The sequence below is a fragment of the Lynx rufus genome, unplaced genomic scaffold, assembly GCF_022079265.1.
Source record: "Lynx rufus isolate CCGP_SWC_20201006 ecotype Redwood Valley unplaced genomic scaffold, mLynRuf1.p SCAF_5, whole genome shotgun sequence".
NCBI lineage: Eukaryota > Metazoa > Chordata > Mammalia > Carnivora > Felidae > Lynx > Lynx rufus.
In genome coordinates this window covers 54,088,744-54,105,032 of record NW_025814867.1, presented here as the reverse complement: position 1 = coordinate 54,105,032, position 16,289 = coordinate 54,088,744, and the positions used below count along the sequence as shown (strand labels likewise).

The 16,289-nt window shown below is 36.9% G+C and overlaps 1 protein-coding gene across 1 annotated transcript in view; it reads left to right on the top strand.

Annotated features, from left to right (window-relative positions):
* IFT80 (intraflagellar transport 80) overlaps positions 1 to 13,294 on the top strand; it is a 117,140-nt gene extending 103,846 nt beyond the window's left edge. Inside the window, exons 18-19 of the mRNA XM_047100413.1 lie at positions 3,749 to 3,872; positions 12,841 to 13,294. Of these exons, the coding sequence (XP_046956369.1) occupies positions 3,749 to 3,872; positions 12,841 to 12,951 (235 nt within the window). The 3' untranslated portion in view covers positions 12,952 to 13,294. The remainder of the gene's footprint in view (positions 1 to 3,748; positions 3,873 to 12,840) is intronic.
* The last annotated feature ends 2,995 nt before the right edge of the window (positions 13,295 to 16,289 follow it).

The window sequence follows — 16,289 nt, the reverse complement described above, 5'->3', positions numbered from 1 at the left end:
TGTGGCATATCAGGTATATCTCCTCATTCTCTCAGGTATTCATCTCTCAGGGAAGAGGCTGCAGTGCTTATACACACCTGAAGTTACTATGTTATAAAATTGGCATGCTGACTTTTTCAGGTTTGACTTGTCTTTCATCACTTTTATCTATCTACCCCTACCCTACCATTTGTTAATAAGCAGATCCCAGTCATCATATCACTTTATTTATAAGTATTTCAGTATGTATCTCAAGGTTTTTAAAAATCTAACCACAATATCACAGTCACACTTTAAAGAATTAACAGTAATTCCTTTCGGTGTTCTTATTTCTCTGATCATCTCATAAATGTTTTGTTTTGTTTTATGGTTTGTTTGTTTGATTCAAGATCCAAAAAAATTTCCATACATTATGACTCCTAGATATGTTCTTTTCTTTTAATCTATAGGTTTTCCTATTTATGTTTTCTTATAATTTTCCCACTACAGAAACTGGGCCTTTAGAGTTTCCTATAATCTGGATTTTGCTGATTGCATCTCTGTGGTGTCATTTGACACGTTCCTTTGCCGCTTGAATTAACCATAAATTGGTGTTGAATCTAGAAACTTGATTAGATTTAGGTTTAATATTTTTTTTCCCCTTTTGGGAACACCTCATATCACAGAGGTAGTGTTGAATATATTTTCACAATGACTGGTTGTCTTTCTTTTTGTGATGTTAGCAGCCATTAATAATCATTGCCCAGATCCATTAATTAATTAAAATACTGGAAGGATAGAATTTAAGTATCGGATGACAAATATATTAGACTTCTTTTAAGATCCCTGAATTTCTATATTTGTTTAAATCCTTTAGAAGGGAGCACATTTCATTTTGTTAATATGTTTACTCCATTTGAGAAGCAGTCTTGCTGATTTGTGCTTCTGTTATTCATATTTGAATTTGAAAATTACCTGCAACCTAATAAGTTGCAGCCCTTGAAGAGTTGTAGGTAAGCAGGTCATCTACTTGATGTTCACTTTGGACATTTGGTAGTAATCTGTTCTCAAAAATGGAAGTTAAGAGAGATAGACATTAGAAACTTTATGTATTAATAAAAAACAATTTCTCTGTTTCTACCAGTTATATAAAGTGATTTTGCTTCATTAAAGTTATGTAAAAGATCATATTTTGAAGTTACAAAATCTTTTTATATAACTTCCTTCTATTTAAAATCAGAGAGGATACATGGATTTATTCCAGCCCCATAATCTAATGTCACATTTGTTTGGTTGCCAAATAACCATTTTAAAGCTAAAGACATGCTGTTCCCATAACCCTTATATAATTTGGAGTGAATTTCCTTCTCTGTGTGATAAAGAAACATTTCTTACCCAGTGTATGCTTTCAGAGAACATTTAAAATAGCACATATAATTTGAATGTTTACCTTTAGCTATTGCTCTTCAATCAGATAATTAATACATATTTTATATAATGATAATGACTATAATATAGATAATACTTAGCATCTAGTATCTAAATGTGGTATTAGACATTATATTTTATCCTTCATACATACTTAAATGTACTAATGTTCCATGACAATGATCTCTTTGGAGATAATTTTCTTTTTGAAAAGTCCCAACCGAAAAATGGTTACATATTCCCCACTTGGATACTTCTAGTTTTGTACAATCAAAAATTCCTTCCCCAGTCATGTTCAGTCATAAAAAAGGAATGGGAAATGGCATTTTTCAGGTGCCAGAGGACTGGTTCACCAGAGTCTCCACTCACACATCCACACTGGAGTCAGAGCCTTAGGGATATATGGAGGGTGATATGGGAGAGGATTAGAAGGATTAAAACATCATGGGGCGCCTGGGTGGCTCAGATCATTGAGCATCTGACTTCGGCTCAGGTCATGATTTTATGGCTGGTGAGTTCGAGCCCCGTGTCGGGCTCTGTGCTGACACCTCGGAGCCTGGAGCCCACTTTGAATTCAGTGTCTCCCTTTCTCTCTGCTCCTCCCCTGCTCATGCTCTGTCGCTCTCTCCTTCAAAAATAAACACTAAAAAAAATTGTTTTAAGTATCTTAGATATGCTGTGTATATTAATTGACAGTTGATAGAAAACCAAGAGAAATATTAAGACAATATAAAAAGTTATGAATTTAAGTCAGGTGTAATACAAATGATAATGCCAAAATTCAGCACAATGATTTCTTATAAAAGTATATGTACATATTGCTAAATCCATGGATCAGGATTTGCTACCCATTACAATCTCCTCACAAAGTTCCCTCATTCCTCTGTGACTTTAAGTCTTTCAGAGAAAAAGAGGGACACAGAGAAGAATGTAGAAGTACTGCAATTTAGAGAAACAAGTGAAATGCAAGAGGGCAAAAACCAATTTATAGAGTATCAAAAGAGGAGAAATAGAAGTAAAGATGCTTTAATCCTTCTTTTTTTAATTTTTAAAATGTTTTTATTTATTTTCGAGAGTTTCGGGCGTTTAACCAACTGAGCCACCCAGGCACCCCTAAAATACTTTTTAAAGTGACTATTTAGGTCAAACCAAAGCATGCTAAAAATGAAACATTTTCCTACTGAAGGGTCACATGTTGCAAAAATCTAGTCAGTAGTCAGTATTGTCTAAACAACGGATTTACAGTATTTGGCTCTGATACATAAATCATGACTGGCCTATTCAGAAGTCATATATCATATGAGAAAACAAGGGAACTTGAAAAAGGATATACTTTAGCTATTATGATGGCCATTTCCCATACTTTAAAACAAGATTATAGTGAACAGTGTAGGAGAGCTATACTATACTGGATTTTTCCTGACTCAACTCATACGAGTTATGCACAGGATCATGGGCTGAGATACTGTCCAAAACCTACATACACAAATAGGCCAAGAACTGAAGATTAATCTTTTCATTTCCCTTGAAATTATCAATACATAGATTTTATGTCTTTGGTATTGTACCACTGATTTTAGCAATTAACTTAGTTCTTGCCTGCTATTTAAATAAAATATTACCTTGAAAATAACTTAAGTTACATTGAAAGATATTAATTGGATTATAAAATTTAAATGGGTATTAACTTATTCTAAGAATCAAATGGCAAAAGATTTTGTCAGATTTTTATTATCCACAAATTTTAGTTTTATAGTATTTTAAATTTGCTGTGTTATAACATAAAGGATATCAGTATTTATTTGAATATTGACCAGAATACATTCTAGACTGTAGATAAATAAATTCTGGAGCAGAATAAATTATAGACTTAAAAAAATTGTCAAGATAGTGGAACCACTTACACGGGGGGGGGGGGGGAGTTCATTCACTTGAATTTTACTATGGTTTCAATTAATTTTTCAATGAACATTTACCATACATAGACTATGGTATACTCACCAAAGAGAAATGAAACCTAGATCTCCCTTCAGTTAATGTACAGGTTATGGAAGAAACAGACTCGTAAATAATTATAATATCTGTAAGCAGTGCTGTCATAATAGTATGCATAAAATGTCATGGAGCACAGATAAGATAATGGTCTTTTATTTCTACAAGGAGGGCTGGTCAGGGAGAAGAGATGATGTTTGATCTGGACCTTGAAGCATAAGTTGGAATTTGCAAGATGGATGAGGTAGGGAATGGTGTTCCATATTGAAGGATGAGTGGAAAGGGAACAACATAGACCATTTGTCTCACTCTGTTACCCCAAAACTATAATCCAAGCAATGCTGATTATCTGTTTTGTTTCTCATTATAGGGCACTTGAATTGGCTGTAAAATATAAAACACACGTTGATACAGTTCTTGCTTACCGGCAAAAGTTTTTGGAGACATTTGGTAAACAGGAAACTAATAAACGGTATTTGCAGTATGCAGAAGGTGTAAGTATTATACAGTATTTTACGATAATGTATATGCTTTGTAAGTATATATAATATTCATCTTAATAAGACAAAATTGGAATAATTCATACCATAATCTCAAAATCACTTTTTGCCTTATGATATTATAGTCTTATTTTGACTATATAATTATATTACTGATTTTTTTCTGGAATCTTAAAGCCATGTTTTGATGAACTCAAATCTGTTTTCGTATTTAATTTGTATTAAGGTTGGGTGCTAATTGATATTTTTAGATAAGCAATATAAATGGCTGGGATAAAGGTTTCTAACTCCTAAATTTTGTCTTCCACCAGCTGCCCCTTCTGCTCCAGGGGAAATATATAAGCACAGAGGGCATTGGCCAGAAAATGGATACTTTGTCACTTTGCAAAATTCTAGGGAGCTAGTTTGCACCTAGAGTGGAGCCTAGCCCAGGTAGACTTCACTGTCTAGAACCAAAGAAGGCTAAACCATTGCCTCTCAAATCCCTACCAGAATCTCAGGTTTCATCACTATAATTAGAAGAAAGTCATTCCAGTATGTATCAGCCCATGTGCATTTTGCCTAAGTGCCTAGAGCAGGACTATTGTAGCTACCTGCTTAGATCCATCTAGGCTCAGGCTACAGAAAGAGAGTTCACCTCTAGCCATGCAGACCCAAGAGACTTACAATCCCAAGACAGGGGCAACCTTCCTCCCACCTCTGTGAACCAGTTGATTTTCTCAGCCTTTTATTCATTTTATTAAAAAAATGTTTATGAGTGCTCACTCTGGGCCAGGTATTATGCTGGATGCTGAGTCAGATATGGCCTCTGTTTTTGTGGAGCTTGTAGACTGTGTGGGAGTGCTACTCCTTGGAGATGGAATAAAATGGAATGTTCTGACCTGTCCTAAAGGGCAGAGTAAATTAGAGGAACCTTAGGAAGAGGAAAGAAGGTACCTACAATTTCTACTAAAGCCAACATTATACATTTATCATATGACTTGATAAACTCAGTCTTTCTCCTCTTATGTAGGGAAAAACAGTTCTTCCCTGCTATGAGTCTTTCACCTGTAAGTCTTCTTTACTATTCACACAGAACACTTCACTTCTGGTCACCTAACATGTGGAGGTTTCCCCTCATGCCAACAAGCAGTCTCCAACACCAGCTGTGTGTCCTACAATTTAACTCAGCTCTGATACTGCCTAACTGGAGATGGTATCAGATTCCACAGGTAAAGGGCTCATTCCCACAAGATTGCCCTCAGTCCTCATCAGATGCTGTTACAAGCTCAGATTATCACCTGTGCTTCTGACTGACCAGCTATAGATCTGCAGTCCCAGTAACCCCTGCCTTAGGTTTCAGATGCAAGTCACAAGTCCAGGTTGTTACCTGTACTTCTGACTGACTTGCTATAAGTCAGAGGCTCCCATTCCCCCTTTCTGGTTTGGTTAGTTTGCTAGAGTGGCTCACAGAACTAAGGAAACATTTACTTATGTTTACCAGTTTATTAAGGGATATGATAAAGGGTACAGATGAACAGCCAGATGAAAAGATACTTAGGGCAAGGTCAGGGAAGGTCCTACCCTCAGGAGCTCCTGTCTCTTCAGAGTTAGGGTGTGTTACCCTCCCAGTGTGGATGTGTTCACCAGCCCAGGAGTTCTCTGAACCCTGTACTTTGCTATTTTATCGAGGCTTCATCACATAGGCATGATCAGCCATTAACTCCATTTTCAACCTTTCTTCCTTCCCAAGGGAATGGGGGCAGGACTGAAAATTCCTAGCTTCTAATCATGACTTGGTCTTTCTGGTGATCAGCCCTCATCTGGAAGCCATCCAAGGACTCTCCCAGAGTTGTCTCTTTAAAACAAAAGATGCTTCTATCACTCAGAAAGCCTCGTGTCAGGAACTGAGGTCAAAGACCAAATATTAGAACAAAAGATGTTCCTAGTGCTGTTATCACTTAGGAAACTACAAGAGTTCTAGGAGTTCTTTGCCAGAAACTGGGAGCAGCGACCAATATATATATTTTCTATTGCCTCACACCATATTTAGAATACTGAGTGTCATGATCTGCAGTTTTGGACTTCAGAACAGCTCTCAAGGTAGTAAAGCCTTTGAAACCATTCTTGGAGTTCTGCAATGCAACTTCAGCATCTAGATCCAGGACAGACACAAGTTGTCTGTTTCTTGGTAGGAAGAGGTGTATTTTACAGATGCTCCACAGACTATTTGTTTCATTTGAAGCTTCACTATTAAAAATGAATCCTCTAGGAGTTTGGGCTATGAGAGCTTGCTCTACTACTGGGACAAACTCAGGGTCCCTGGGACCTCTGAGGACTACACTCTAATCCACAGAATAGGACAGCAGCCATCACCCCTACAGTGCTAAGCACCCTAGAGAATCACCAATCACCTGATCTTTTTGTCATGGTTTTGAAAATATGATGATATGTTAAAACTGAGCACGCATGTTAAATTTACTTTATGGCATAAACTTAAGCAGATACATACTACTCTGCTTCCTCTTCATCATCCTTGCCATCAATATATTTTTCAGTATTTTCACATTAGGTGCTTTGGAGGACATAGAAAATATAACTCTTCCCCACAAATTTATAATTATTATAATTTATATTATAATTATTACATCATTATAATTAAAATTGTATTTTAGATAGTAAAAATTTAACATTTTTATCTTCTTTCTTATTATCTATGTATTCAACTGTCAACCAAAATGTAATACTTCAATCACAAGAGTGGCAGAAATTTTCAGAGATTTTTTTAATCCTGAAACTATATAGGTTACTTTGACTCCCTATGGTCCTACATTCTAGTATCCTTTTTTTTCCTCATAAATGTAATTTGGAAGCTAACTAGAAATTATAAAGCAGTATTTTAAGATGAAAATTATTTTTTACTCAAAAATTTCCCACTATTTATCTACCTTAGCCAAAATTTTGATTATATAAACATTTTATTTGCTAAGTGTTAAGAGAGCATTTTTAAAAACTAAGAAAGTTATTCTAGATATCTAGTGAATTCTGGTGGGTTCATAGTACATAATGTGGAAGCTTATACGAAGTCAAAAGTTTCATATATGTTTGTATTCATGAGCCCTGAAATGTTATTTGGGCATTTCTAGTTTAAAATATGGAAACCTGGGATTTATACAAGGTGGACTGTCTTCTAAGATCCCAACTAGAGTCATTGTACCTGGTCTACAACAGTAAATATTTGTAAAATAATTTGTAAGTCGGCCAATAAAATTCACTTGAGGAATATACAATCTACCAAATATATTGTGTACAAGAAGAAAAGTAGAAGAACCAAGAAATGTTTAAAACATTATTCTAGGAGAAAGAAAACAGTGGAAATATAAACAAACAAACAACTTGGGAACAGACTTTCAGAAAGTATAGAATTTTGAAGAAGATGCAGAAGAGCCAGCACTCTAGTCAGACAAACCACGTTAGGCATAGCTACTACCTGAGCTCTTTTGCAGGTTTTAAGGCCTTGTAATCTTATGATTATATATCTATATATGTATCTATCTATATCTATATCTATATCTATATCTATATCTATATCTATATCTATATCTGTATCTATATATGTATCTATATATGTATCTACATATATATCTATGTATCTATCTATGTGTCTCTACATATCTATCTATATGTCTCTACATATATATCTACATATATATCTATATATGTATCTACATGTATAGGTATCTACATCTATATCTATATCTATTATGTATCTATATATATATTGGTAGGTGATAGTTCATCTGGTAGGTAGTTACTTATTCATTCAATATTTATTGAGTACTTTCTGCAGACAATGTACTCCCCTTCTATTTCAAATAGAAAAGTAAATATGGCAGACACTGACCCCAGCTTTATGAAGCTTGTATTCAGTGGAAGCTATAGTTAATTATACAGTTGTTAATTTCAATTGTGATCATTGGCTTGAAGATTCTATAAAACTTGATGGGTGGGGGTGCCTCAGTTGGTCAAGCATCTGACTTCAGCTCGGATCATGATCTCGCAGTTCAGAAGTTCAAGCCCCACATCAAGCTGCCTGTTGTCAGTGTGAAGTCTGCTTCAGATCCTTTGTTCCCCCCTCTCTCTGCTCACTCCCCGCGCACGTTCTCTCTCTCAAAAATAATAAATAAACATTAAAAAAAAAACTTGATGTGTAGGGAACCTGATCTAGAGTGGTGGGGATTAGCAAAGACTTTCTAAGCAAGGCAAACAATATTTGAGCTGAACTCTAAAGAATAAATAGTAGAAGCTGACTGGATTTGGGGTGGGAGAGGAAGTGGGGGTGGGCATGTTCCAGGCAGAGAGAAAGCTCTTAAATGGGAAACAGTAAAGAACAAAAGGGAGATTAACTTGAGGGTTTCATAGGGCAAATTAAGGATTTTGGACTCTATGCTAAGACATATGTGAAGTCATTAAAAGGAAGTAACATGATTGCTTTTCCCTTTTAAAATCCTGATTCCTCAAAATAAATGGAAACTAAAGAGTTTTCCACAAAATTATCTTGAGTAGGGTTTTATCAGTGTTAAAGGATATATATGATAATAAGACCAAATGTGTGAGGTCTTGAAAGAACGGGAAGGAGTCCCTTGTAACTGCTCTGGGTCCTGGGTACTGAGTAGTTGGAATATTGATTGGGACCAGACATTGGAGGGTCTTAATACCATGTTAAGAGAATAGACTTCATAATGCAGGCAATGGGAAGGCTTGGAGGTTTGCAATCAAGAGAATGATTTGAAAGATACCTTTTGGTGTAGAAGATGGATCAGAGGTAAGGGTGGTGACTAGGAGATCAGTTAGGAGATTACTATAATAGTTTCACCAGGAGATGGTTGGGGTGGTAGTTAGGTTGGTTAGGCAAGACATTTGAGAACAACTTCAACATTTCTGGTGTGGTTGACTGGTAGATGGAGAGGGATGCCATTAATCTAGATAAGGAACAGTGAGAATATACAAGTTTTAGACCTTTTGAGTTTGAATACATGAAAATATACATTTTTTTTGTTTGAAGTCCCTGTGGGATATCCAGATGGAGATATCTAATAGGCAATTGGAAATATAATTGTGAACGTTGAAGGATACTGACAAAGAGGAATCAGGGCATGATAAATAAATTTATGGTCATGACCATGTAGGCATAGTTGAAAGTATGAAAGTTGATGTCATCTCCTAGGAAAGTATAAAAAAGTTGTGGTTGGAATCCTGGTGAATACAAATACTAACAGCTAAGAGGTTACCTAGGGAGGGGTACCTGGGTGGCTCAGTTGGTTGAGCGTCCAACTCTTGATTATGGCTCGTCCCCTCCATGCTGAGAGTGGAGCCTGCTTGAAATTCTCTCTCTCTTCCTCTGTCCCTCACCCTCTACCCTTCTCCCCCACTCACATGCACACATGCTCTCTCTCTCAAATAAATTTTTTAAAAATTAAGTAAAACAAAGTATAAATTACTTAAAAAAAAAGAGGTTGTCTAGGGAAAAGAAACAGGAGGAAAAAAAGACTGAGAACATTGAGAAAGGAGAGCACAAACCAGAAGAGAATGGTATTATATAGTCAGAGATTTTTCAAAGAACTTTGGTCAGCAAGATCTAGGGAATGCTTCTACATCAGGACCTTTTTCTTCCTTTTGTCAGTGTGCTCTTCCCCAGATATTCCCATGGACTCACTAATCTCCTTTAGGTCTTCACGTCAAATTCTCAGGGACATCTTTTCCTACCACTCTGTTTAAAATACAACACCCCCTTCCCCCAACTCTACTCCTGGCACTCAGTATTTCCTTTCCCTGTTTCCAAAACTCTTACCACTTCTCACATTTTATATATTTTTAGGGGCACCTGAGTGGCTCAGTCAGTTAAGCCCCCACATTCAGCTCAGGTCATGATCTCGCGGTTTGTGAGTTCAAGCCCCACGTCAGGCCTTTTTAAAGGGGCGCCTGGGGGGCTCAGTTGGTTGAGCATCTGACTTCAGCTCAGGTCCTGATCTCATGGTTCATGAGTTTGAGCCCCGCGTCGGGCTGTGTGCTGACAGCTCAGACCCTGGAGCCTGCTTCCAATTCTGTGTCTCCCTCTCTCTCTCTGCCCCTCCCCTGCTCATGCTCTGTCTCCGTCTCTTTCAAAAATAAATGAACATTAAAAAAATTTAAAAAAGAATGCAACACCCCCTTCCCCCAACTCCACCCCTGGCACTCAGTATTTCCTTTCCCTGTTTCCAAAACTCTTACCACTTCTCACATTTTATATATTTTTATATCTTCCACTATTATTTGTCTTTGCTTATCTTTCTATGAAGACTGTGATTTTTATCAATTAATTCACTGCTGAAGCCTTGCACCTAGAACAATCCTTGGCGTATAGTAAGCACTAAATACTTATTGAATGAGTAATCGAATCATATGTAGGATGAGGAATGAAAACACTTGATGGTGGCTTTAGTGAAAAGCTCATGAAGTGTGGTAGGAGCACAGTCACATTATCGTGTTCTGAGGACAAAATGAGAGTCAGGAATGAGAAGAAGAACGAGGGTGGTAGTTTGCAGGGAGACAGAATTGAGGGGGAAGGATGATGAGCAGCAGCCAGTGTAGCAAGGAAATTGAAAATGTGAGTAATATAACTGAAGGCAGATGTCCCAGGGGAGTGGAAGAAGATGGGATCAGGGATGTATGTGAAGAGGTCGGCCTGAGACAGAAGGGAAAGAGAGATGAATACAAATGTAGGTAAATTTGTGTGAAGAAGGAGATTAAGCAAATTCATGTCTGATGACCACTGTATTCTCTGGAAAGCCATTTGGTATGATTTTGAAATTACTTCTATGTGAATAAGAAGAATTTACCAGGGACTAGAATAAGAAGTGCCAAATAGTACTAACACACCCTATAATAGGAAAAGATGTGTCTTGGTGTAGAGATCAGTCACTTGAAAGCTGTCATGATGAGTACATCCTTATCTAAAACCCACTAGTAAAAGTATTCTAGTCCAAGAACTAAATTAGCATTAGAACACTGTTCTAAAACTGGATAAATGCCAAAGTGAAAGTGAAGCATTCATTTTCAATAGGATAACTATCAACTGGCTCCCTCATTTGTACTCTAGCAAGTGATAGAATAGATGGCATCAATTTACTTGATGGACTTCTGGTACAACAGAGCAACAGTTGCTCAGTGTACGGTCAATATATGGTTTTATTGTGATTGATCTGAGAAACATATGTAAGTCAATTTAAGGCTGGAAGAAGGCCAAGGCATTTATCAAGTTTTGTCTTTCTCTTTGCAAATGTTTTGTTAGACATAGAGTGTTTTGCCATTTAAAAATATCAAGTTCTGGCCTGATTGAAAAATGGGTCTTTCAAATAGTCTTAACATTTGCTCTGCCTTTCAGTGAGCGGTCACTTGCATCTTACCACAGACATTCATCTTCTATGAGTGAGAGGGATTCTTTTAATTCATCCATTTTATATATTATAGACTAGTATATGGAATGATCTCTTTTTTAAAGTGGCCAAAATATCCACAAATTACCATGCAGAAATTTAGATGAATATCCACAAATTACCATGCAGAAATAAAAAAGAACCAATACTTTATCAACTTCCAGCATAAAAGAGGCACAAAGCCCTGATAAGGTTAAACTTATCTCCCAGTTACTTAAAATAAATCTGCTCAGGCAGCAAGTAGTACCTAAGTCTGGTTTAATGCTACTTATTTCACTCAATTCCCCTATATGAAGATAAAAACCTATTCACTTTTGGCTCAGTCTCAGGGGTTGGGGCTTATTTCATTGTAAATCGGAATTAGGTTAATCTAGGACCCAATTTTTCTGTACCTTGCCTGGGACAACACACATCCTAAAGTAGTCATCTCCAAATTTTTCTAAACAATAGAATGCTTTTTCCTAAAGAAATTGTTCACAGATGTCAGGGCAGAGTCCATAGCTAACAGCAAGTATAATCAGCTTAGGGGAAAGGCAGGGTAGAAGGCATGGCTGGAAAAATGGCCCCATGTCAGTGGGGCATGTGACTTGATCTCCCGGTTTTGAGTCTGAGCCCCACGTTGGGCATAGAGATTAAAAAAAATGGAAACATAAAAATGGTACTTTTCAGTGATTGTTTTTACATGTCCCCCAGCCTTGATTATGCACTGCACTTTCTTTAATATCTTTTTGTTGTTGTCTAAACCATCACCATGTCTGTATTACTTTAATAGTAGTTGTAAAGGAGTCCCTTTTTCAGAGTATGCTCAGGAGAAGCAAACGCTCCCCTATTCTTACTCATACCTAGGCTCTAATGGAAACCTCAGTGAAAAAAAAAAAGGTAAAATGCTAACCCATTTGAAACATGGCCTCATGGCTAGGGCCCTGTCCATTTTTCCTCTTGTTTGGAGGAGAACAGTCCACCTTCTCCCCCTGTCCCTGAGGCACCTATGCAGAATCTGAAGGCTCCATGAGACTATTTAGATGTAGTTTTATCAACAGCTACAACTAGATTTTGGTGTTTTGAATCATGATGAGAATCTTTCCTTTTAATTGTGGTAATTGTTTTGTTTGGTCTTATTCTTAAAGGTATTTTTTATTTAAGCATTATTTCTTTTTTTTTAACATTTGTTTATTTTTGAAAGACAGAGAGAGACAGAGAGTGAGTGGGAGAAGGGGAGAGAGAGGGAGGGAGACACAGAATCTGAAGCAGGCTCCAGGCTCTGAGCTGTCAGCACAGAGCCCGATGTGGGGCTCGAACCCACGAACCTGGAAACCATGACCTGCGCCGAAGTCGGATGCTTAACCAACTGAGCCATCCAGGCGCCCCTTAACTTGTCTTTCATGCTCTCTTTTTTCTCTAGTGATTTAGAAGCCATCATTCTATTTTTTGTTTACTCTTGGTTACCTTGGATTAAGCAAAACTGTGTTATACTATATCAGTATTTTTCTTCTTTTCTTCTTTTGCAGCTCCAAATAGATTGGGAGAAAATCAAAGCCAAAATTGAGATGGAAATTACCAAAGAACGAGAGCAATCATCAAGCAGCCAGTCCAGCAAGCATATAGGTCTAAAGCACTAAATTCCTTGCTTACCATTAAGAAATTTTACCTTTTGAAACATTCTGATTAACCAAGGATAATTGTATTTTTATTGCTAAAGAAAAAGGCAGAATCTTTAAGTATAAGTACTTGCTGTGTATTTACCACTAAAAATACATTCAGAAAGACTAAGCACAAAATAATTGATGCAGTTTCATCTTTTATATAGTTTAGTCCAATAATTAGCAAAATATTCTCATATGCTTATGATACACCTATGTAGTATTGCTTACATTCCAGTTTTTGTCCATTATTTTATCCCTGAATCATCAGCATGAACAAATATTAATGCTCATAATAAAACATTGGACCCTTTAAAATGTATGATAGCATTAATTTTTATTTGACCACTAAATCATAAGATGTTCCAAAAGTTTACTTATACAACAAAAATACATGAGGATGGATTTATGAAAATGTATAACAGTACATACATTTGTACATCAGTATTCATAGGATTATTAACAGTAGCAAAAAGGACAAAAAAAGATGTCTATCAACAGATGAATGGATAAACAAAATATGGTATATACATACAGTGGAATATTATTCAGCCTTTAAAGGGAAAGGAATTTTGATGCATGCTACAACATGGATGAACCTTGAAAATAATGCTAACTGAAATAACCAGACTACTGAATGATCCCACTTATATGAGGTACCTAAAATAGGGAAGTTCGTTGAGACAGAAAGGAGAATAGTGGTTGCCAGGCATTGGAGGGAGGTGGATATGGGGCATTCTTGTTTAATGAGTACAGAATTCCTGTTTGGGATGAATGAGTTCTGGAAATGGACAGTGGCGATTATCTCACAGCATTGTGAATATACTTAATGCCACCGAATGGTACAGTTAAAAATGGTTAAAATGGTAAGTTATATATATATCTGCACCATAATTTTAGAAATATATCTAGAATGGACAAGAAATATTTTTCTCATTACTCTCCTGACTTGAGAATGTTCACTCACCAGGGTCCTGGAGTCTGAATTTGTGACAATCTCCTTAAATGATAAACCTGTTTGACTACTTTCAGTATGTCCTAAAATATTGCCACAGAAGCTTTTGAACATGAACCCAAATACTCCTTAGAAAGTCCTCCATAATGTAAATTTTGGAGAGGCATATTATAGAGTGGGTATACGCATATTCACTGGAAAATGATTACCTCTCTCATTTTCATTTTAATTAATGTATATTTATTTTATGAAAATGTTCTTGTCTTTTCAACATATTTCTTTTCTGGAATGCTGAAATATTCTGTTCTTCAGATGCTAGGTACAAGAGTGAGTTTAGTTTGTGAAATATGATTGAGCAGTTTACTTATAAGTTGTATTTATTTATTAATGTTTTCTATATAATGTTATATTTCAATAAACAGTTTAAAAAGAAAAATGAGGGGTGCCTGGGTGGCGCAGTCGGTTGAGCGTCCGACTTCAGCCAGGTCACGATCTCGCGGTCCGTGAGTTCGAGCCCCGCGTCGGGCTCTGGGCTGATGGCTCAGAGCCTGGAGCCTGTTTCTGATTCTGTGTCTCCCTCTCTCTCTGCCCCTCCCCCGTTCATGCTTTGTCTCTCTGTGTCCCAAAAATAAATAAAAATGTTGAAAAAAAAAATTAAAAAAAAAAAAAAAAGAAAAATGATTAAAAGGGTAAATTTTATATCATATTTATTTTACTACAGTTTTAATAGTTAAAAAATATTATGAAAAATGTCTGCATTCTAACAATTCGGATACTAACAAGGTGTTCTACAATTCAATTCTGATACTACCCAGAGTTAGTGTCAGGTCCCACAAGTTAGAGGACAGCATTCCCAATTAGACTGTTCTTATTTCAATTGTCAGCCACATGCGGGGACCCCAGGATACCCACACTTCTGAGTTGGCAGCAAATTTGGGGGTTTCTACCATGCCCCCTTTGGGCTTGGTACTTCGAATGACTCACTGAAATGCTTTACTTTTAATTATAGTTTTATTATAAAAGATATAACTCAGGAGCAGCCAAGCAGAAGAGATGCATAAAGTCTAGGAGAAAAGTGAGGTCTGGGAGGGGTGGGGGATGGGGTTGGGGCATAGAGTTTTTCATTATGCCTTCTCTTTGTAGAGAGAAGAGAATCTAGGACCGTCATCCTCCCAGAACATTGATGTGCTCATCAATCGGGAAGCTCTTGTAGGACTTGCTGTTCTGAATTTCTTATCAGGGTTTTATTACATACGTGCAATTAATTAAATCACTGCCCATGTGATTGAAATCTTCCTCTCCCTGGAGGTCAGGTGGTTGAAAGTTTTAGCACTCTAACTATGTGGTTTTTCTGCTGACCGGTCCTCATCCTGAAGCTATCTAGCTTCCATAACACAGACACACAAAGACACACACACACACACACACACACACACACAGTCACCTAATTAGCATAAAAAAGGTGCTCCTATCACTCAGGAAATTCCAAAGATTTTGAAAGCTCTGTACCACCCACCCCCTACACACCCCACCTCAGACCAGATATATTCAGACCATCCCCTGCTCTTTGACCATAGGATCTTCTATGGCAAAGGTACATACCTAACTGAGCATAAAAAATGTAGCAACATTTAGAGGAATCAATGTGGGGTAAGGATAGGGAGCTATTGATCAAGTTCCCAGTATGGTTATCTGTATCAGTATTATCTTCCCAACAATCCAAGTGGGTTATAGCATATCACATTATGATAGACATAAACTGAAAAATTAGAGCCAAAAGATTCTGGCACATTACTAGAATCCCATGCAGTCTCTAATAATTAGTCCAATAATCATCATATACAATGACCATAATGTCTCTCAGAGTGAGGGCACTTAGGTTTACAGGCTTCATTCCATGTGGTCTTGTCAAGTTCCAAAAGCAGGAGTGGTCTCAGCTTCACACTTTCAGGCATTTGTTATAATTGAGTTAAGAGACAATATCTCTTGCTCTGAGCTTCTTTCCAAGCATTAATATTAGAAACACATTTTATTCACACTGCACAACACATTTATTCATACCTTTATTCTTAGCCACTATTCCTCCTCTCCATTTATACCCAAACCTTTTCACCTTTGGAAGGGACCTTAGGTTAAGCTTGACAATACAAGTCTAGTAAAGGCCTCCCCTGCAGTCTACTCCCATTCATATAGGGTAGGGTTATACAGGTACAGGACTAGTGGGCTATTTCTACCAATAGGCAATATAACTGGATTCATTAGCCCCAATGTTGCCAGATAGAGTGAAAGCACAGCTCACCCATCAGGCCCTTGGGAATTCTGATATAGATATTTTTAAACAATTTGTTCCTTAGGAATCATT